The sequence below is a fragment of the Myotis brandtii genome, unplaced genomic scaffold (assembly GCF_000412655.1).
Source record: "Myotis brandtii unplaced genomic scaffold, ASM41265v1 scaffold806, whole genome shotgun sequence".
In the NCBI taxonomy this organism is placed as follows: domain Eukaryota; kingdom Metazoa; phylum Chordata; class Mammalia; order Chiroptera; family Vespertilionidae; genus Myotis; species Myotis brandtii.
Genome location: NW_005371249.1, coordinates 2,433,635 through 2,456,289, shown reverse-complemented (window position 1 = coordinate 2,456,289; position 22,655 = coordinate 2,433,635). Strand labels below are relative to the sequence as shown.

The following is a 22,655-nucleotide window of genomic DNA, read 5'->3' as shown; positions in this document are numbered from 1 at the left end:
GACCGCGGAGGCGCCCGCAGCTCCTCACCGGTGAGGGCGCCGATCTAGGACTCGGGGATCGTGGGCGTGTGGGCGTCGCGAAGTCAGGGGTCCTGGTGTCCGGGGGTTGGGACACTGAGGGCCCATCGGCTCTTCTGCGGTAGGGCGGCGGGGACTCAGGCTCTGCCAGGTGCTCCTTGTCCGCGACCCTCTTCCAGGGGACGGCCAGCGTCTGAGCCGGGGGAGGGTCGGGCCAGGTCGGATTGGGTTCCGCCGGGGAGGAGGCGTTTCTGAGCCGGCCCAGCCACCCAGCACCGGTGACATCACCGACCACCCTCCCCCGCCCGAGCCCCCTCCTCTCTCCCCCTCTCTGCTCGCCGCGCCTTTTGTCCCGGCGGGGTCGGCTCTGCCCCGCCCCCCCCCGCCCATCTGCGAGGGAGGAGACTCCCTGTCAGTGACTTCATTGAGTAGGTTCTGGGGGATTGGGGTCGGGTCCTCCCCGACAGAGAGGCAGAGGAACTTAGTGCTTCTCGGGCCCTCACAGACAATCACACCTGTCACAGGTACACACGCTGCCACTCACACGCACGCTCGCACTGCCAGCCTTCCTGCCACACGGCCACACAGCCATTCACAAGCAGCCAGACATTGCCGCCCTTAAGAGCTGGTGGCCACTGGACCCCATCCCTTCACTCTCCACGCCTGGGCATCAGGTCCAGCTCCAGCTCCTGTTGCACGGGACAGGCCTTGCTGGGTAAGTGCCTCTGAGGACCCGAGGAGGTGACTGCCAGAGCTGCAGCTTTCCAAGCAGGCTCCAGTGGAGCGAGCAGAGGTGAGGGGCTGGGCTGGGCATGTTTAAGCGCACAGTGCTCTCCTGCCCATCCCCAGCAGCATCCCCACTGCAGGCCCGAGGAGCTTTCCGGAGCTTCCCACACTTCTGGGGAGAAGACTTCTTAGCCAGCTTGATGTTTAAAATTCAGCTGGAGCCCTTAAAACTTCGAGCGTGGACGCTGAATGGGTTTGTAAAGTTTCGGTAAGTCCCTCCGGAGAATGGCACTCATGCCCATACCAAGTCAAATCCTCCACATCACATCCCCCTCCATTGCCTCCTCGCTTCCTCCATTTCATCCTCGTCTCCTTCCCATTACATGTAAGTGCCTTCTACCGCACCCCTACATTTGAATGAAGTGTACACCTTATCATTCATCTCAAACCCTCCAGGCATCCATTTATTTTCCACAAACATCTCCAGTATTTTAATTCTCTGCATCTCTCTTTCAACCCCCTGGTAACCCATTTTCTACCGCAGCCACTGCCACTGGTCACCCTTTATCCCCCTCCATCAGTACTTCATTTTCTGTATCAGCCATCTCCCCTCCCTATACCAGTCCCCCTTGCCATTTCTCCTCGTTTTTCATTCCCGTTTTTCATTCCCGCCTCAGCATTAACATCCTTTCTTCTTCTCCATCAAAGGCAGTGCCATGCCATGGGGCTCCTTTGTCATTCCAACGCGTGGCTTTTGGGTAGGGGGAGGGAGGGAGAAAAGGGCAATTCTTGAAAGAGATCACCCTGTGTCTGTGGAGGCAAGAGAATTATAGATCTAGAACAGCTAGCAGGTGGGTGCCAGGGAGGAAGCTGGCCAGATGAAGAGGTAATGCAGGGACATCAAGAGGATGGTGGGAGAAGTGGCAAGTCTTTCATTTGCCCTCTGCCTGGAAGCTGCTATAGTTCCCTGGGGGCACCCTGTTGGTGTGCTAGGATTCCTTCCCAGTCCCTGGGGAAAGAAGGTGTGGGCCAAGGCAGAGATGGCAGACCACCCCCAGCTCCCGCTCAAACGGCTTTTACTGCTGCTTCCGAAAATGGCTGCCCTCCCCCAGCTGCTCTTTCTTCTCTGCCTCCTCCAACCCCCGCCTCCCCCACCAGCCGTGACATACTGATACGGGGGAGGAGGGGAGTACCCACCTTTTGGGAGCCTTCTCTTTGTCAGAGTGAGGTGACTCCCAGAACCATGAGTCAACCCAGCCACCTGCAACAGGCCCTGTGGGGGCAGGAGCTAGGGCCATGGTCCCTACTACCTACCTGGAGTCTTGAGGCCTCCTCTTACCCATTACAGCCCTCACTCCTGCCAGGAAACCCTGTACCCCTCGCTGAAGTAGTCAGAGGCAGAAAAGCAGGCCTTAGCTGTGGCTGCCAGCCCAGGACATTGCTAGAAAGACTCCGGTTCTCTGGGCTTTGGTAGGGGTTGGTCAAATCTCAGAAGGGCTGGAGAATGGCTTCTGGCCATTCTCCCAAAAAGCTTTAGATACAGGAATGTCCCCTTCCCTGCATATTCACCACAGGGACATTGGTGGAGGGAGATTGGCATGGAAGAATTGGAGCCTCATGTTTCTCCCTCATATAACAAATGCCCCTGCATCCAGCTTAGAAGGGACTATCAGAGGAGTGTGGGCCAGATCCTAAACCACTGGGCAGGTGAGAGAGAGGGTAGGTATTAAGGAAATGGTGGTTAGTGCCCAATTGCCTCCTAACAACTAAGGTTTAAAAAGGCCCTATCACCAGGATGCTTTTGTTCACTAACATTAGTGCTTAGGTGGCACAGATGTATCTTCACACACATTTTGTGTGTAGACACTGGGAGATGAGTAAAGGGAACAGTTGCCCTGATTGGGGGAAGGACAGTGATCATCCCCCTACTAATGAGGGAGTTAGAAATGGCAGTTTCCAAAGGCTGTGAGTCATCCTCTGATCTGAGTCACATGTGAGGCTTAGCATAGTCTGGGGATCGAGAGCAGGGGTGCCTGGGGTCTCCAATGCAGAGAGAACTCCAGGCACCCACACCCTGACTCAGCCCGGTTGGCCAGGACAGCTGGCTGAAGATCTAGGCCTGTCCCCAGTCCTAGGCCACTGCCCCAGCTGCCCTTAGCCTGGGCACCATGCCTGAGGCATGGCGTAGGAGACCACGATACTCAGGTGACCTCACCCCGTACATTGATCTTCTCCAGCTTCTGTGCGTGGCTTTGTCAGTCCATGGTGCCACCTCACTCAGCAGGTCCTTTCGGGGGTCCTCAGTCCGGCCCAAGGATGTGGGCCTTAGCCCCCCGCCTGCTGCTGGGAAAACCTAGGAACTGAGGAAAGAATCACAGAATCCTAGAATGTCCAAGCTGGAAGAGATCATCTAGTCCAAACCTTTCATTTTACTGATGGGGAGACAGAGGCCCACAGAAAAGTCACACTGTGACTTTTAGGGATTGCAGGATCATCAGGAGCAAGACTGGGGCAGAAGGGAATAGAGGCACCAAGGATTGGCCCTGGATTTCTTTCAGAAACAAGGAGACCAGTGCCGGTCCAGTGGCTGTGATGGGAAAGGACTATTACAAGATTCTTGGGATCCCATCGGGAGCCAATGAGGATGAGATCAAGAAAGCATATCGGAAGATGGCCTTGAAGTACCACCCAGACAAGAACAAAGAACCCAATGCTGAGGAGAAGTTTAAGGAAATTGCAGAGGCCTATGATGTGCTGAGTGACCCTAAGAAACGAGGCCTGTATGACCAGTATGGGGAGGAAGGTAAGAGAGCAGCGCTCCAGCCTGCTATTGGACCCCTGTCCTTGTCTGGGGTCCTAGGTGACCCAGTTCTCATAACCGGGAACTGGAGACTGAGTAGGGGGTGAGGGAGGCAAGTGTTCCTAACATTGACACCCAGAGGAAAGAAGAGACCACCCACTTCCCAGCCTCAGATTACCATAGTTCCCCCCACCTCTCTCTGCCCCTCTCCCTGCTTAAGTTCAGGCCTGAGCGAGGTCTGAAGCTAGAACCAGAGGCCTTCCCCCTCCCACTCCCCCTTCCACTCCCCCTTCCCAGCCCTTATTAGTCCAGCCTGAAGTCCCTGCTGCTTCATTGGCTGATGAGGAAGGTTAGGGAAAGGGAGTGTGTGCCTCTCTGAGGACAGAGCATTTACATTCATCAGCATAAAAGTTTGACCCTTAAGCAGCCTGGGAACTAACCACTGGAGCGCTGAGCTAGAGACATGGTTGTTCCCTTCTCTGCCCACTTCAGGCCATCAGAACAGAGGTATGGCTTCGCCTCCCTGAGGAAGTGGCAGAGATCCAAGGGTGGAAGGGAAACTGCTGCTGGCATATTGCCCCCTCCCTGGGGTAGCTGGTGGCCACGCACAGGGTGGCAGGAAAGGCCCAAATAAAGCCTCTGAGAGGGCGGCCCCTCCCAGCACATCCCACGGGCATGATGTAGCAGCTAATTCTGGGCCTGCCCCTCAGGGCCGCCTGCCACCCGCCAGCCACAGGCACCTGTCAGGCTATATTAAGAGACATAGTCACAGCTGAGGACTCTCCTTCCCGGGAGAAACTGCCCTTCCTCCCTAAGTGCATGCACCTTTCTTTCACATTCCCCTCCTTACTCTCCCCACTGTAGCCTCCAATTGGATAGGCTATCCATATGCACTGTGCCTGGTACAGAGTAGGCACTCAAAAGAATGTTCTTTTCCTCTCCTCCTCCTTGCTTTGTGTCCCATGCCATTATCTTCTGGCACCCCAGTCCTCACAGCCCCCTCTCGTATGTCTCCATGCCACTAGTTCCTTCCATTTTTCCCTGCTCACCTACCAACTCCCAGATTCACCAGGCGTCTTGTGGGGGTGGTGGAGGGGGTACTTTCTCAGCTAAGAATTTGTTTTTCCTCTGGGATGGAGGAATGGGAGTAAAGGTGGGGGAAGAGGGTCGAGTTGCAGACACCATGCCACCATGTGACCTTTCTGGGAATTGCACTCATTCCTCCACTAGCCTCACCTTTGTTTAGGAAGGTGAGAGCTGGGAGAAAGCTGGAAACTTAACCCTCCTGCATGACCAAGCCTAAGTGAAGGGCATAGCTCAGCCCCTAGGCCCAGACACTGGGTTCTAAAGCAGATCTGCAACCCCGAAAGATGCAGCACAGCATTAAGGAGACAGCCAGAGCCTGGGGAGGGAAAAGCAGCCTTGGAAATGTGGGTTATAGTTCTGTCCACCCTGCCTCCTCCCCATCAACCAGACAGAACAGTTGTGCACATAGACTCTGTACTCAGCCCTGGCTGGGGACAAGTTGTTCCCAGCTTGGAAAGGGGGTGGTAGTGGTACAGCAGGAATCCCCACAGAGAAATTACCCTTTCCTGTTGTCATTAGTCCAACCTCCCTCGTTTGCTGAGCTTTGCCAAGCTTCTTGAACTCACCTGATAATCACACCTCAACAGAGGGAAAGAACAGACCCTGCGTCTTAAGGGGGGGGTGAAAAGGCCGCTGCCACAAGTCTCTGAACTGCCTGCCACCTGGCCTCTCTAATGAAATCCAAATCTAATGAAATAAGAGGCTAATTTAGGCTCTGGCTTCCATAGCCAATTGAAATTCTAGATAAAAGGCCTTAAAAAAAGAGTCACTTCCCGTAGCTTGGGCTCCACCCTAAGTCTACATGATATAGATCACTTCTCAGTGTTAATACCCACCTCGCTCCTTCCTCTGTGCCCTACTATCCCCATCCTCACCACTGCCATCCCCCCATTAAGGCTGCCTCCTTAGACAGGACCTAACTCCAGCAAGAGCAGCTGGGGTCCCCACCCACAATGTGCCAGCTCATTCATGCATTTTGGCTGCTCTGATATTAAGTGTGAGGGGTAAGGCTTGGTATTATATAACTCCAGGGAACTCCATTCCCATTGTCGTCTATGTCTGTCCAATGTGTGAATGGCACCCCCTGCAGTTGTGCAACACTGTGAGCCCTGACTATGGGAACAAAGCATTTGAAAATTTTTTCTAAAGAAGTAGCTCCTCATCTCCAAGCTAATGAGCTTTCCTGCTTTGGGGAGCCCTCCTTATTTCCCATTTGGCAGGGAAAGAAGAAATTGCTAGAAGCAGAGTGAGAGTGGGCCTCCTCCTGGACCATATCCCCACTTGATTTAAGACAAGTCACTTACTAGCCCCTGTGTCATCAAATCTTGCCCACTTGCCTCATGCTCTGTGGGTCTTTGGAGATAAGCAAAAATTTCAGAGCCAGATATGACTTGTAATGTGACCCCAGGCCAGCCACAAAGCTCTGAGACATCTTTGGGTCATGGTTACATGGGAGAGATTACAGGACTGGAAGTCACATCCTCCAGGACTTCTACTCTTAGCTTTTCCACCCATTGGGAAACTCAGCCTCTTTGAACCTCAGATGTGTTTTATTAAAAATATAATTAAGAGTAAAAATTAATCTTGCCAGAGAACTTTCTTACTGTATTAGCCAGCCCTCTCTCTGGGAATTAAAGATTTCGTCTTTCTCTAGGTCCATGAGTTGGGAGCTAGAGAGCAGGGAGAGGAGATTGGGGTGGGGCCCAGACCAGCCACACTGTCCCTAACTTCTCCTCTCTCCAGGCCTGAAGACTGGCGGTGGTTCGTCAGGTGGCTCCAGTGGCTCTTTTCACTACACCTTTCATGGGGACCCCCATGCCACCTTTGCCTCCTTCTTTGGTGGCTCCAACCCCTTCGATATCTTCTTTGCCAGCACTCGTTCCACTCGACCGTTCAGTGGTTTTGATCCAGATGACATGGATGTGGATGATGATGAGGACCCATTTGGTGCCTTCGGCCGCTTTGGCTTCAATGGGCTGAGTAGGGGTCCAAGGCGAGCCCCCGAACCACTGTACCCTCGGCGCAAGGTGCAGGACCCACCTGTGGTGCATGAGCTGAGGGTGTCCCTGGAGGAGATCTACCATGGCTCCACCAAGCGTATGAAGATCACGAGGCGGCGCCTCAACCCTGATGGGAGAACTGTGCGCACCGAGGACAAGATCCTGCACATTGTTATCAAGCGTGGCTGGAAGGAAGGCACCAAGATCACCTTCCCCAAAGAGGGTGATGCCACACCTGACAACATCCCTGCTGACATAGTCTTTGTGCTCAAAGACAAGCCCCATGCACACTTCCGCCGAGATGGTACCAACGTGCTCTACAGTGCCCTGATCAGCCTCAAGGAGGTGAGGCCTGGGTCAGGTTGTGTGTGTGATGAGGGGGGATAACAGTGACGTTCTTTCCCCATTTTAATCTTTTTCTCTCTTCCCAGTCACTCTACCCCACCTTTTCCTCACTATTTGCCTCATTTTCCCCAGGCACTGTGTGGCTGTACCGTGAACATTCCCACCATTGATGGCCGAGTGATCGCTTTGCCCTGCAATGATGTCATCAAGCCAGGCACCGTGAAGAGACTCCGTGGGGAGGGCCTTCCCTTCCCCAAGGTGCCCACCCAACGGGGAGACCTCATTGTTGAGTTCAAAGTTCGCTTCCCAGACAGATTAACACCACAGACACGACAGATCCTTAAGCAGCACCTGCCCTGTTCCTAGGCTCTGCCCCAGCCAGCCCAGAGTCTACCACAGCAATACCCCCACACTCGCCCCACCCAACGTGCACCCAACTTGATGTCCACTGGACACTGGCAACTTTTTTAAATGCAAAAAAAAAGCCACTGTTTTTTTCAGGAAAATGTTCCTGTCCCTGACCCCTTTCAGAGCTGGGCTGCCTTGGGGGAGTGGGAGGGAGGTGGGGAGAACTAGCCCAGACCAGGGGTCAATTTTCATGTCACTTGCTTTGAATCCAGTTCCCACTCCAGTGGCTGGAGAGTGACCTGAGTGCTACTTGAAGATATAGAGATTCCTTGTCCACGCCTGTAAATAGCATACCCTCCTTCCCCGCTCAGCTTTGCTGACACCTCGCCTCTCCCTTCCCTCTGGCTTCCGCCTATGGAGGAGGAAGAGGATGGAAAGGACACTGCTTTCCCACCCCAGCCCCACCCCCTGTCCACAGTGTCCGAGGTTATCACACACATATTCACACACACCTAGAGCTGTCTGTGCCTCTCCCAGGTTGAGATAGAAAGGGAAGGTCCATAACCGGGCCATTGAGCACGAGACACTTTTCATCTGGGGCAGGGAGGTGAACGGGGCCCTCAGCAGCCTCCCGGACAGCTCCCCTGCCCAGACCCCACAGAGCTGAAAGTTCTGTCCTCCCTGTTGCTCTCAGGAGTGTGCAAGCATGGAGGGAGGGGAAGGGGGCCTGCTGTATTAAAGCTAAGAGGTGGGGGGCAGGATCCATCTCCCAGCCTTCATCAGGAAGGGAAAGGGCTTTGGGGTCAGGTGGCAGCTATTCCCCAGCACGAGATTCAGGGTCACAGGTTTCTCCCCACACCTCTGAACTCAGGGCCTCGCCACCCCAAAACTTCCAAATCCCATTTTTGTGATATGTGTAACTACTTATTTCCTACCCTTCATGGAGGCTGTGTGGGAAATTTCCAGCCCTTTGATGCCTATGTGACTCCACCCCATTCCCAGAGTTGTGAAAGATCCAGTAGTGCAGGATCTAGGGTAAGACTGCTTCAGCAAGGTCCTGGGGTGGGGTCTTTAGGTTTTCTCACATTGACAAGCCCCTGAATGTTTTTATAGTAGTTTTTTTTTTGTATTTTTTGTAATGACAGTATTATGAAAAAAATAAAATATTTTAAAAATATGGCATCTGAGCCCCAGCCAGGTGGCTCAGTTGTTTGGAGCATCATCCTGTACACCAAAAAGGTTGTGGGTTCGATTCCTGGTTGGAGCACATACCTAGGTTGAGGTTTCATCCCCAGTTGATCACATAAGAGAGGCTCGATCTCCAATTGAAGCGCTTATGAGAGGCAACTGATCCTCTTGATGTTTCTCTCTCTCTCTCTCTCTCTCTCTCTCTCTCTGTCTTTCTTTCTCTCTCAAATCAATAAAAACATCCTCAGGGAAGGATATCTACACTAATAAAAGAGAAACATGGTAATTAGCGTACGACTGCTACCTTTCCCATTGGCTAATCAGCATATCCTTATGCAAATTAACTGTCAGCCAAGATGGCGGCCGGCAGCCAAGCAGCTGGAAGCGAACATGAGGCTTGCTTGCTCCAGTGACTGCGAACTCCAACGTTCCCGCCTGACTTGCCGGCCTCTGAGTTGCAACTCTAAGCAACTTTGTACTATGTTGCAAATAAGAAGCTAAACAAAACCCCAGAAACCAGCTTTCAGCCTGCCGGGATCTCAGAGCTGAAGTTATACATTGTTTCGATTATAGAACGGCAAACAAACCAGATACGAAGCCTCAGAGCTAGAGCCAGAGCTAAAGCTGGCCCAGAATAAAATAAAAAAAAAAGAGAAAAAAAAGGAGCGGTTGGGAGCTTCAGTCAACAACCGCCAGCCTGAAAGCAGCCCTCAGCCCCTCACCCAGACTGGCCAGGCACCCCAGTGGGGACCCCCACCCTGAAGGGGGTGTGACCAGCGGCAAACAGCAATCATCCCCTCATCCAGGCTGGCCAGGCACCCCAGTGGGGACCCCCACCCTGAAGGGGGTGTGACCAGCTGCAAACAGCCATCATCCCCTCATCCAGGCTGGCCAGGCACCCCAGTGGGGACCCCCACCCTGAAGGGGGTGTGACCAGCTGCAAACAGCCATCATCCCCTCATCCAGGCTGGCCAGGCACCCCAGTGGGGACCCCCACCCTGAAGGGGGTGTGACCAGCTGCAAACAGCCATCATCCCCTCATCCAGGCTGGCCAGGCACCCCAGTGGGGACCCCCACCCTGAAGGGGGTGTGACCAGCTGCAAACAGCCATCATCCCCTCATCCAGGCTGGCCAGGCACCCCAGTGGGGACCCCCACCCTGAAGGGGGTGTGACCAGCTGCAAACAGCCATCATCCCCTCATCCAGGCTGGCCAGGCACCCCAGTGGGGACCCCCACCCTGAAGGGGGTGTGACCAGCTGCAAACAGCCATCATCCCCTCATCCAGGCTGGCCAGGCACCCCAGTGGGGACCCCCACCCTGAAGGGGGTGTGACCAGCTGCAAACAGCCATCATCCCCTCATCCAGGCTGGCCAGGCACCCCAGTGGGGACCCCCACCCTGAAGGGGGTGTGACCAGCTGCAAACAGCCATCATCCCCTCATCCAGGCTGGCCAGGCACCCCAGTGGGGACCCCCACCCTGAAGGGGGTGTGACCAGCTGCAAACAGCCATCATCCCCTCATCCAGGCTGGCCAGGCACCCCAGTGGGGACCCCCACCCTGAAGGGGGTGTGACCAGCTGCAAACAGCCATCATCCCCTCATCCAGGCTGGCCAGGCACCCCAGTGGGGACCCCCACCCTGAAGGGGGTGTGACCAGCTGCAAACAGCCATCATCCCCTCATCCAGGCTGGCCAGGCACCCCAGTGGGGACCCCCACCCTGAAGGGGGTGTGACCAGCTGCAAACAGCCATCATCCCCTCATCCAGGCTGGCCAGGCACCCCAGTGGGGACCCCCACCCTGAAGGGGGTGTGACCAGCTGCAAACAGCCATCATCCCCTCATCCAGTAATCATCTGACCAGAAGCAATGAACCTGGGCTGGAGGTGGGTGTGCAGTGCCATCAACAACCTTCCTCCGGGGCCCTGATCCCCTTTGAGAAGCCAAACAGGACTTCAGTATAAGGTGAAGCCGATTCCTTCCTTCCAAGCCCAGACGCATCTGACCAGAAGCAATGAACCTGGGCTGGAGGTGGGTGTGCAGTGCCACTATCAACCTTCCTCCGGGGCCCTGATCCCCTTTGAGAAGCCAAACAGGACTTCAGTATAAGGTGAAGCCGATTCCTTCCTTCCTCTAAGCCCAGACTCCCGGGATTTCTAAAACATACTCCACACAACAAAGACAGAAGATACCACTCACTATAAGAAGAAACAAATCTATTTGGAAAGAATAAATATCCTTTTTTATGAGAAACAGAGACTATCCTCTTTGAAGGATGTGCTATCACAAGAATGAAAAGATTTTCTCTACATGAACTAAATTTTCCTTTGAGAGAAATTTCCCTCTTAGGAGGAGACAGAAGAGGACTTTCTGGATGACTAGAGCCTGAGGCAGTGGGGAGGAGAGCTGGAGGTACCTGGGATCTTTGGTCCATGCTGGTGGGGTCTGGCTGGGAACACAGGCTCCCTGGGAGGCATGGACATCGTAGCTGATCCTCAAATCCCATAATTTTCCAGCGATGTGTGTCCTGGTCTCTGAGCCACCTGTCCTGCTGAGACAGCTCTGGTCCTCAGGGCCTGCGTGCTGTGCTGACTGCAGGGTGCACTTGTCACTTTCCTTGGATCTTGGTAGAGAGGAGCCCTGTAGTCGAAGGAATGCCTATTGTGGGCTCTGCCTGGGCCTAGACTTTGTCCTGGTGCTGATTTTCCTCTGCACCTAAGTCCTGATTCTTCCCCAGGATCCAGCCCATGATGACCATGCCCCACTGGGCTTCAGGGTCCCCAGTGCCATGAAGACAGCTCTGCCTTCACCTGGTCCTGGGCTCCACACAGAAGTTGACACTGAATAGGCTTTTCTGCCCTTGCCTTTTTCCCTGGGACAATGCCAGTGAAAATAGTTTCGTCCTTTTATTCAAGGTACTTTCAGAAGGAGCGTGCTCCTTCCAGTGCAGAAACCAAGGGCTCTTACTCACAAGGGTGTCTGCTAATCCCATGGCCTGGGCAGGGAGAGCCCCAATCCTGCATCTCCTACTCAATGCTCTCCTATTTTGGATCTTCTAGTAGGGTTATGCCTTTTTACTGGGGCTAACCTCTTGTCCTGGCTCTTCCCTGAGGCCTAAGGCTTTGGGATCCAGGTCTGTTGGGCCAGACACCTGCCTCTGGCCTCCATGTGAATACAAAGGATATAGGAAATTGTCATGTCCCTACTGGGCAACCTCTGAGATGGGACTATGAGACGTTAGAAGCCAAGCTATCTGAGGCCAGGGGCACTTCAATGAGAAAGACCTGAAGTTTGCTTTGCCTGCAATTTTAGCCTTACCCTTAAAGGTTACATGGAGGATTTATGGTTTTTAAATGCCTATGTCACCATACACATACATGGAGGGAGGGAGGGAGGAAGGGAGAAAGAGGAGAAGGGAGGAGGGAGATAGAAAGAGAGAGAGAGAGAGAGAGAGAGAGAGAGAGAGACCTGTATAAAAGTCAAGACAGTAAAGGAACTGCGGGAAAATTCCAGTTCAGCCAGGTCCTAAGAAGTGGGGTCTTTATTGGGTTTTCTCACTTTGACAAGCCCCTGAATCCTTTTATAGTAGGTGGTGTGTGTGTGTGTGTGTGTGTGTGTGTGTGTGTGTGTGACTTTGTAATGACAGTACTATGACAATCATCAGCTTATTTGTATGACCATAATATTTAAGGCTTGGCCATCCTGAATTTTGGGCAACCAGCAATTTGAGGGGTGGGGGGTAGATAGGGAGCATTCCTTGGTCACTGGAGCCCCTTGTCCACTCAGATAGCCATTTAGTTTCTGGGCATCCCCCAGACTCTCATAACATCTTCTGATTGTGGCTTAGGAGCTGGAGTCTTCTTAGACTTCACTTATCTCCCTGAATTCTCTGGCCCTTGAAAGAATCCCTAAATAATCTCCAACATCTTTTTCCTAAACTGGAAACTCCAAGAAGGTGCTGACCTCTGTGGTGATCCCCTTCAGACACTCTTCTCTCTGTTCTCTGCCTCTGGGGCACTGCTGGCGTCTGTTGGGACACAACTCCACTTTCATCGCTTGGGTCATGTCCTGCCATTGTTTGATTTGGAGTGACTCTGGACTGTCTCTCTTGTTCCTCATACACTCAATTTATCCCTTTTAATGGGTATGAAGAGCTAGAAATGTGTCTGCTCTTCTCCTTGGACTAAGGGGCTACATGAGCCATGATTAACATCTCAGGGGCCTCTGGCCTTTCTTGTTCAAAGCTGAAGGGGAAGGATGAGAACTATCCAGGGTATGAACTGAATTTTTTTTGTAATCAGCTTGTCTCCTGATCTGCCTAAGGGTTTCTTTTGAAGACCATCCCTGAAACATGGGTGGCTGAGAGAGAAAGTAAACTGGGGAAGGAGCTATGATTAGGTCTCTATCAACTTAACAGTTTTATGTATGCAAAGACCTTGAAAGGTAAGCTCTACCTCTGCCACACTCAAAACCATATAATCTAGGCTTCCTGGTGCTTGTTAATCTAATGCCTGCATTAAGGAAGGAAAGCTTCCAAGAGGTGTTCAGGCAGTGTTCCTGGTTAATGAAGGGTACTACATTTCCAGTTTCCACGGACTTCCCAGAAGGGAGCAATGTAGAGTTGGCAGAAAGCCGTGAACACCCATTTCTAGAGGCCCCACTTTGATGCATCTGCCCCAGCTTCTTGCCCAAGTAAGTCTTTAGGGTATTTTTCAGTTGCTTTAAGTCTAGGTTCTTTTTTTGAAAACATTGACAAGTCATTTCCTGACCCATTCCCTGCATGACTCGAAGTCACTTTTTATCTCCTCTGAAGAATCAGCCCCCGAAAACTTTACTGGGCAACTTTCTGAATTCCTTCATAGCTTACATTTGGAGCCCTTTCTCGGGCTCTGCCTCAGACCTTTCCCTAAGTCATTCTCTAGCTGGAAGTTTGCTGGGCCCTTCACATAGAAACTTCCTGGATGTCACAATCCAATCTTTCTTAGATCCTTGCTGCTTTGGTACGTAAACACAACAGGCTTTAAAAGTCTATGATTTTACTTAGCTAAGATGTGTCTGTTAGTTACCCTGAGGCTGCATCAGTGCCAGAGTATCTTGGATCCTACAGGCCAGGACCCACTAGTGTTAAATGGGACTCTTTCAAAAGTAGAACTCTTCTTGTTCCAAATATTACTGCTTATAGGAAATTCTATGCGAAGAATGGAAACTGACACATAGACATGGACGGCCAGGCTGTACTGAAAAAAAGTAAAAACCCACAAATTTTCAATCTGCTTCTCTAACAGGTATTAAATTTCAGTTGAGGTTCCAGAAAAGGAATGGAGAAGAAGGTAGTAGGAATGGTAGCAAGAATGTGCCTGAGATAGGAGCTGGGAATGAAGCAGGGTTTGGGGCTAGGAAAGCAATGGGAAATCTTTAGCCTTCATTTAAACTAAGGGGCAGAGGAGTGGGCGTTAGAGATTCCCCTGACAAAGCAAAGGGAGACTCCAGTGGGAAACAACCACCCAAAACAGGACAGTAGCTACAAGGGTCTCACTGAGCAGAGAGGGAAGACCCTAGAAGAGCTGGCTTCATTATGTTGTAAATGGTCCCCCCAGGTTTAGGGATGTGAGAGTTGCTGAAGACTGTGCAGTTGCTCTGGTTTGTCTTCAGTGCTCTGTAATAGTCGCATTTCAGCAAGTGACTCTAAAATAGCCCTAGAAGAATGAAAACATACAAAATTATATACATCACCCAGCAAAGACTGGAAGACTCATCGGTTCCAATGATTTAATGAAACCTCTGTCCAGTCATTAACTGACCACTAAGCTAACCAAGCAGTGGCCACATACAATAAACAATATAGACTTTACAGAATTACTTCAGAAAAATCACTATGCAAACAACAGTAACAACAAACTCTAGAAAATCTGAATTCTAGAGTTGCCACATTATATTATTAAAAATGTCCAATTTTCAACAAAAAGTACAAGATATGTAAAGAAATAAAATTTTTTAAAAAATGGCACACACACATACATGGGGAGAAAAACAGCAATCAATTAAAAGTGACCCCAAGGAAGCCCAGACATTGAACTTACTAGACAAAAACTTCGAACCAGCTATTTAAAATATGTTCAGAAAAGTAAACTACGTCTAAAAAATACTAATGGGCCCTGGCCAGTGTGGCTCAGTTGGTTGGGCACTGTCCCCAGCACTGAAAGGTTGCAGGTTGGGTTCCCTGGTAAGAGTACATGCCTGGGTTGTGGGCTCAATCCCCAGGTCGGGGCATCTAGGAGGTAGCCAATCGTTGATGTTTTGCTCTTGCATTGATATTTCTCTCTTCTCCCTTCCTCTCTCTCTACCAGGGTGACAGTAAGGATGGGGAAGAGAGACAGATTTGAGAAACAGCTGAGAAAATTAGCAAAAGTTGGTGACTGACTTCTTATGGGAAAGATGAAGAGCGAGCAGTGTAGATGGCTACTGTGTTTCTTGCTTGGGTGACTCAATGATACTAATTACTTTGGGGGATACAACAGGAAGAGCAAATTGAGTCAAAAGAAGAAAATGTCCTAAGTTATGAAGATGTTAGGCCTGGGGTGCCTGTGGGAAATGGAGCTTAGAAATATTTAGCAAGAACTGGGATTTATGAGACAAGCTCATAGAAGTCAGTGCTGAAATAACTAACCACATAAATAGCTACCTCACTACTTCAGAGATCCTACTTCGGAGAGTAACACAGTCATTAAAAATTACATTTAGGAAGAGTTTATAATGTGTAGAAAAGGTTTATGCTAAATATTAACTGCTTTCCTACCTTACAAAAACCTATGTTTATTTAAGCAATGTAAAAATTTGAATAGTAACATCTGGAAAGAAATACATCAAAATGCTATGGAAATTATTTTGACTTTAGAAGTTTATGGGATTCCTCCTTATACTTTTTCAGATCTTCTAAATTCAATATATACTTTCATAATGGGAAAAACTATTTAAAACAGCAATATTTCGCCAGTCTCTAGTGGGACATGGCTAGTGTTTCTTTCTGTCAAACACAGGACCTGACACATAGTAGCCTGTCAATACATGCAGTAAAATACCAATACCTGAGTGTGAAGGCATTTGAATTTCCCTCCCTTCTAGAAGGCGGAGGCCTGTCCTGTCTGCTAGAATGCCTCACCACAGTGGACCTCCACTCAAACACGAGCCTGCTTCTGCCCATCAGGACTCAGCCTCACCTCTGCCCACTGACACTGCCCTGAGGGGGCTAGGCTGGTTTTCCACCCACCATTCCCACTGCGCGCGCGCGCGCGCGCGCGCACACACACACACACACACACACACACACACACACACACACACACACACACACACACCAATCCCCAGCCTCTCAGCTCCTTCATCTGCTTTGAAACAACTCCCCCCGGGACTGTGGGCATCATCCCTTCTGTGGGAGCTGGCTCGGCAGGCAGTCTGAGAAACTGACCCCTCCCAGAGGGCGGTTCTGGGAGGTCTCACTGTCCTCTGACCAGTCGTGGCATTTTCAGGGTACTGGCTCGGGACAAGACCGTGTGCAAGCGGCAAGTGGAGGTGGGCCGCTGGCCAGGCCCTTAACTCAGCGTCCTTATGGAGAAGGAAAGGGAGGGGAGGGAAGAGGCGGGAGGAGTAAGGGAAGAAAGAAGGGAGAACGAGAGGGACTGGGAGGCGGAGGGAAAGCGAGTTGGGCAGTAAAAGGGGCTGAGGCCAGGCATCGACGCTCAGAAGCTCTGCCGCGGATCCTGGGCGCAGCCGCCCCACCCACAGCCCCCGCCAACCGAGGTGGGGGAGTCCCACAGCGGGACTGGCCCTAGGCATCTGAAAAGTCCCATCAAAATCTCGGCTGACCTTAACTGCCCACTTCCGGTACCAAGGAAGCCAAGGAGGCTGATTCGGGCGTCCAGAGGTGGTGCCTCCTGAGTTAGCCACCAGGAAGCCGGAGGAAGAGTCCCGCTGCAGGCTCTTCCCCGCAACAAAAATCCCGCCCATTTCTCATTCATTCGCCCAGAAGTTACTGAGCTCTAACCTGATACTAAACACCAGATGCTGGAGTTAACGCAGGGAACTGGGTAGACAAAGTTCCATCCCTCAGATAATTAAGACATAAGCTACAATCTAGTGTGGAAAGTACCGGTGGGGGAGGAGAGGGAGGATAAGGGCACCCAGCCCAGCTTGGGAGGGTCAAGGAAGGCCTCCCAGAGAGACAACTTTCATTGTGGCAGGAAATGGTTTCTGATTCCTCTGAAAAGTGGAGGTCTGGCACATCAGCTGGGGGGTAGGGGGGTGTGAGGAAAAGAGAAGTTGAGAAAAGTGAAGAAGGCTTGAATTGATTTTTTAGTAGAAAGGATTTTTTTTTAAAGGAATTATGTAAGCGCCACAGGCAGGGAGCTTTTCCTGTTTTGATTAACAATGTATTCCAAGTACTTAGACCAGTACCTAGCACACATCCGGCACTTAATAAATGGAACTCATGAATAAATGCTTTTCAAGTGATGCTTGGAGCTGATCATTAATTGCAGACTGTGGGTTTATGGGGGCACCACCTCACTCATGTGCGATTTTATCCATTAGCGCTGAGCCACTTCCTACAGGGCAGGTCTGGCAGAGGCAGAGAGTTGAGATGTTGCCAGGTAGAAATGATGGAAGGAGAATGAATTGAGAAGTGCTTGGGAGGTTGACCATGAAGTCATTGTGGAAAGGGAGGAAACGCAGGCAAGAGGTTGCTGACGGACTGGGAGAAAGTGGAAGGATCAGTGGAATGGATGTCCTGACAAGGTTGAAGAATTGTCATCTTTAGGACAAATCTGAAGGTTGAAGTCAGAGGATGGAATGTCAGACTGGAAGGCAAAGCAGTTCCTGATGATGAGGCTTCAGATATGACCACAGCTGGATTGGAGCAGAAGTAAAGGACTCTGAGATGAAAAGGTCTAGGAATTGAGAGTTTAGGCCATTGAATGGTCTATCCACACAGATGTTTGGGTCTCCCATAGATCCCCTCTTCAAGATCCCTGCTCTGGGCCCCATCCAGACTCTTCCCCAACCTTCAGAGGACCTGTATTCATACTTCAAGTTATGCCTTAAATCATAAAAGAATAATGATATAGCTCTGGGCCAGAAACCAAAATGGGGAAGTTAGGGAGGGCTGTAGTGGATATCTGTTTTGTCTTCTTTGTTTTATACCAGCATACACACACCTTTCTGGAAACAGTATGTCTATGTCCTCGGAAGGAACTACCACACTCCCACTCCTTCAGTCTCAGTCCATGTGCAGGTGGAGTGGTCTTCCCTCCACACCCTTATTCCAAGGGTATATGTGTGGCTCAGACCTGTCAGAAGAAGCAGTCTATTCCCCTGTGAGCAGTGTAATGAGTAGTTCAAGGATGGACACATACCAATTGAAACCCATAAGTCACGTGTTGTCAGAGTGACATCACATTTTTAGCATCAATTGTACTGCTACCACACAAAACCTGAGAGAAGTCAGCATAGAAGACAGAGAGCCAAGAAGTGGAAAGTGAGTCCTGCTGACATTGAATTGAGTCCCTGCATCAATCCTACTACCTGAAGCCAGCCTTACCCTGGACTTTTCAGTTATGTCATACATTCCTATTTTGTTTACACCTGTTGGATTTTACTTTCTGTCATTTATATCCAAATAATTCCTCACAGCCCTAGTCGGTTTGGCTCAGTGGATGGAGTGTCGACCTGCGGACTGAAGCGTCCTGGGTTCAATTCCGGTCAAAGGCACATGCCTGAGTTGTGGGCTGGATTCCCAGTAGGGGATGCGCAGGAGGCAACTGATCAATGATTCTCTCTCATCATTGATGTTTCAATCTTTCTCCCTTCCTCACTGAAATCAATAATAAATATATATATATATATATTAAAAACACACACACAAAAAAAAACACACCAAAAAACCCCAAGTGATTCCTCACAGTACAAGGTGGTTTCTCAATCCTTAGCTCTGCCTTCCAAACTCAATTTCCCTTACATGAAAGGGGAGAACAACACTCACTTCAAGGAATTGTGGAGATTAAATGGGATGATAAGTGTATAAATTTGTTCCATAACACTGAGAAGTAAGAAACATCAAATTACTTAATTTTTCTAAAATTAAATTTGGCTCAAAACTCCCATTTACTAGAGTTCAAAGACATCCAATCCTATACAATAAAAGCCTAATATGTTAATTGTCCGGTCAGCTGTTCAACCAATCAAAGTATAATATGCTAATGATATGCTAAGGCTGCTCAACTGCTCTCTCTGATGTGCACTGACCACCAGGGGGCAGGCGCTCCAACCCATAGGTTAGCTTGCTGCTGGGGTCCGGCTGATTGGGACTGAGTGAGATGGGCTGGACATGCCCTGGAGCCCTCCCATGGTCCCTTCCTGGCTGGCCAACCTCCTGTGTTCCTCCCCAGCCCCGATCATGCACCGGTGGGGTCCCTTGGCCTGGCCTGCACCCTCTCACAATCCGGGACCCCTCGGGGGATGTCGGAGAGCCGGTTTCCATCCGATGGCGGAATGACCAGTTGCTATGATGCGCATTGATCACCAGGGGGCAGACGCTCAATGCAGGAGCTGCCTCCTGGTGGTCAATGTGCTCCCACTGGGGGAGCGCTGCTCAGCCAGAAGCCAGGCTCACAGCTGGCAAACGCAGCTGTGGTGGCAGGAGCCTTTCCTGCCTCCATGGCAGTGCTAAGGATGTCCGACTGCCAGCTTAGGCCTGCTCCCAGGGAGCAGGCCTAAGCCATCAGTTGGACATCCCCCGAGGGCTCCTGGACTGTAAGAGGGTGCAGGCTGGGCTGAGGGACCCCCCAGCCCGAGTGCACAAATTTCATGCACCGGGCCTCTAGTATTAATCATAATTGGGTCCTTTCCCCTCTTTAGTGTGGTATAAACTGACAAAAAATAAAGGAAAAGAAAATCACTTAGGAAAGCTCAGCTTGAGCCTGACATGGTTGCCCCCGGGATGTGCATTGTCTAAACCAGCGGTTCTCAACCTGTGGATCGCGACCCCTTTGGCGGTCGAACGACCCTTTCACAGGGGTCGCCTAAGACCATCCTGCATATCAGATATTTATATTACAATTCATAACAGTAGCAACATTACAGTTATGAAGTAGCAACGAAAATAATTTTATGGTTGGGTCACAACATGAGGAACTGTATTTAAAGGGCCAGAAGATTGAGAACCACTGGTCTAAACACTTATGGTCCATTCAAAGGCAGGTGGCTCCACAGCATCTCTGTCAAGTTTGCATACCAGCATCTTTTGTTGCAGTTCCTAAGGTTATGTGTTAGATGTTTAGTACCCTAACTATTAAATCAGCTCTCCCCATTACAAGTCCTGATGCCTCCTAGTGAACCCATCACTACCCATCACTACATCTTTTTCCCCAAGTCCCTGGGCCCACTGCTATATTTGGGCAACTCCTCTTCTTTCAACCCAGCATCCTCCATCTTCTCCTTTTCAAGAATGCCCAACTAAATTAAATTCCCCTCCCACACAAGAGCCTGAATAAGATTGTAGACAAGGTGTCTTGCAACTTTAGTTTGGGACTAAAAAATAAATAATCCATTAACAATTCTATGAGATAAGAAACTTAGAATTCCTGTAATAGAAGAAAACAGTTATATATATATATTTTAATGATTTCAGAGAGGAAGGGAGGAGAGATTGAAACAGCAATGATGAGAGAGAATCATTGATTGGCTGCTTCCTTCATGCCCCCTAATGGGGATCAAACCCACAACCCAGGCATGTGCCCTTGACAAGAATCGAACCGGGACCCTTCAGTCCACAGGTTGATGCTCGATCCACAGAGCCAAACCAGCTAGGGCAACAGTTACCTTTTCATCCCACTGGCAAGACATAGGAGAAAGCAATCAATAACTGGTAAATTATCCTGCCATAGTGTAAATTAACTAGCACAGAATAAGATCCAGTATTGCCTTCTCTAAGCACTCAATCTTCTTCATCCAGAGGTAGCAGATGCAAATGCCGGGCAGGTAATACAAATGAGTAAAAAAATGAACAAACATAAGAAAACAAAATGATAAACAGCAACTAACCCTTAGCCTGGGCATTAACAATGAAACTATGATGAGAACCATGCTGAATTGGAGAGCACCTGTCCACTTCAAAGGGAGGGAGCAACTGCTACTTAACTCTAATGGTCTGTACTTGGTGGAAATGAGAGTCAGTATTGCCAGATTTTAAACTTGAAATATTATTATGTGCAATCTGTTACGTTTACAGTACTGGCTACTTATTCATTCAAGTTCTTAATAAAAACACTACTAGCTACATTGTCTGGGCCAAATGTTACATTTCAGTTGGTCATCTTTAAGACAAATGTTATATTTCAGTTGGTCATCTTTATGCTACATATATGCTGTCAGCTGACAAATTTACATCTTCTCCATAGACTGTTCTCCCAAGCTTCAGATCCAAGTATCCAATTGCCTCTTGCCTAGCTTTTCCTTGTCACAGGTATCTCAAATTCCAATGTCTAAAATGGAACCCATCAACCCCAAACACATGCTAAATTGGTTTCCAGGTCTGTGTTCCCTATCTCAATACAATGGCACTAATATATACCCAGTTTCCTCTCAGAAACCCTGGAGTTATTCTCAACTCCCTCTCCCTCCACCCCATCCCACTGGTAACAAAGTATAATGTTTTATCTGTGGAATTCTACTTGAACCCATTATTCTTCATTCCCACCATCACTGCCTTGGCTCAGGCCTCAACTTTTATTTTGCCTAAATTAAAGCAAGAGCTCCTTAACTAATCTCTTGCCTTCAATCTCTAATCTTTTTGCCCTCACTATAGCCAAAGCATTCTTTGCAAGACACAAGCTTGATGTTGTCACTTCCCTGCTCAAAACTTTTCAATGATTTACCATTACCTTCAGGATAAATTTCAACTCCTTAGACTGGTATTCAGGGCCCTTTGTGATCTTGTCTTTCCATGTCTATCTCCTACTGCTTCCTCAACCGCCACCGCATTGAAGTACCTTCAATTCCCTAATGGGACATTTTCCTCTACCCTAGCACCTTTACACAGGCTCTTCCTACGGCTTGGACTATCCTTCCCTTGTTCCCTACACTCTCATTTTCTTGGTTCCTCAGACCAAGCATTAATCCTCTTCTGGGACATACCCCCTTTTGCAACCCCTTTCTCCAGGCTGGTTAGATAACCTTTTCTGCTTCCATTGTACATATCTTTATTTTATTGTCTACTAGGGGCCCAGTGCATGAATTCGTGCACCTTGAAAGGAACTGTGGGCTGCGAGGCTGCGGTGGGCACAGGGGCGGGTCTTGGCCCATCCTCCACGCCCCCGCCCGGCCCCTCCCACTGCAGCCCCCAGTTCCCTGTCTGCTGGCAGCCCTACTCCCTCCGCCACCACTTGCAGCCGCAGACGCCTGCCATGTTTCACACGCACCCCCTTGTGGTCAGCACATGTCATAGCAACTGGTTGTTCGGCCGCTCGGTCTATTTGCATATTAGGGTTTTATATATATAACTTGACTGATTTTTCCCACAGAAATAGGACTTACTTTAGAGCAGGGGTCCTCAAACTACGGCCTGCGGGCCACATGCGGCCCGCCAAAAACATTTATCCGGCCCGCTGGGTGTTTTTGCCGCCACTGTGTGCATAGGAATTTGTTCATAGTTTTTTTTTTAAACTATAGTCCGGCCCTCCAACGGTCTGAGGGACAGTGAACTGGCCCTCTGTTTAAAAAGTTTGAGGACCCTTGCTTTAGAGACTCTGTCTTACTTCTATCTACTCGAGACTAAACACAATACCTGATTCAAACTAGGCACTCAATAAATATATCTTGAATTAATTAATCTAATCCAACTTAGGGTAGCAATGAAGAAAACTAAGAACTAGAAAACCCAGGTTATCCTCAATCTTAGTTCAGTACTCTTTCTACCAGACTAAGCTGGCCTTTGAGGCAGGTGATGTGAGAAAAAGAGGCATTAACTTGTACTCTGAAGGCAGAGACTGAGGGCTCTGAAAAGAAGAGTTGACATGGAACAGAGTGGTTGTTTTAGGGTAAAGAGGGGCAAATGAAGAAAAATGGTCAAGCTCAAAACCCCATTTTATTTATTTGTC

General features: G+C 49.9%; 1 protein-coding gene and 1 long non-coding RNA gene across 5 annotated transcripts; one reads left to right on the top strand and one right to left on the bottom strand.

Annotated features, from left to right (window-relative positions):
* The first annotated feature begins 6 nt into the window (after nt 1–6).
* Nucleotides 7–8,505, top strand: DNAJB5 (DnaJ (Hsp40) homolog, subfamily B, member 5). Of its 4 annotated transcripts, XM_014531546.1 has the most exons (5): nt 16–30; nt 868–1,012; nt 3,303–3,547; nt 6,374–6,975; nt 7,108–7,550. In XM_014531546.1, exons 2-5 carry the CDS (start codon nt 945–947, stop codon nt 7,339–7,341), a joined length of 1,149 nt encoding a protein of 382 aa, XP_014387032.1. In that variant the 5' UTR covers nt 16–30; nt 868–944; the 3' UTR covers nt 7,342–7,550. The 4 variants fall into 4 exon arrangements, with proteins under 4 accessions (XP_014387030.1, XP_014387032.1, XP_005884072.1 ...); XM_014531544.1 differs by lacking the exon at nt 868–1,012 and having other exon boundaries at nt 7–30; nt 7,108–8,503; XM_005884010.2 differs by lacking the exon at nt 16–30 and having other exon boundaries at nt 59–1,012; nt 7,108–8,505.
* A 2,222-nt stretch (nt 8,506–10,727) lies between these two features.
* LOC106724371 lies at nt 10,728–14,202 on the bottom strand. Its single transcript, XR_001360142.1, has 2 exons — nt 14,045–14,202; nt 10,728–11,865 (listed from the first exon to the last, which is right to left on the bottom strand). It is a non-coding gene; the product is annotated as an uncharacterized LOC106724371 (long non-coding RNA).
* Nucleotides 14,203–22,655: the final 8,453 nt, after the last annotated feature.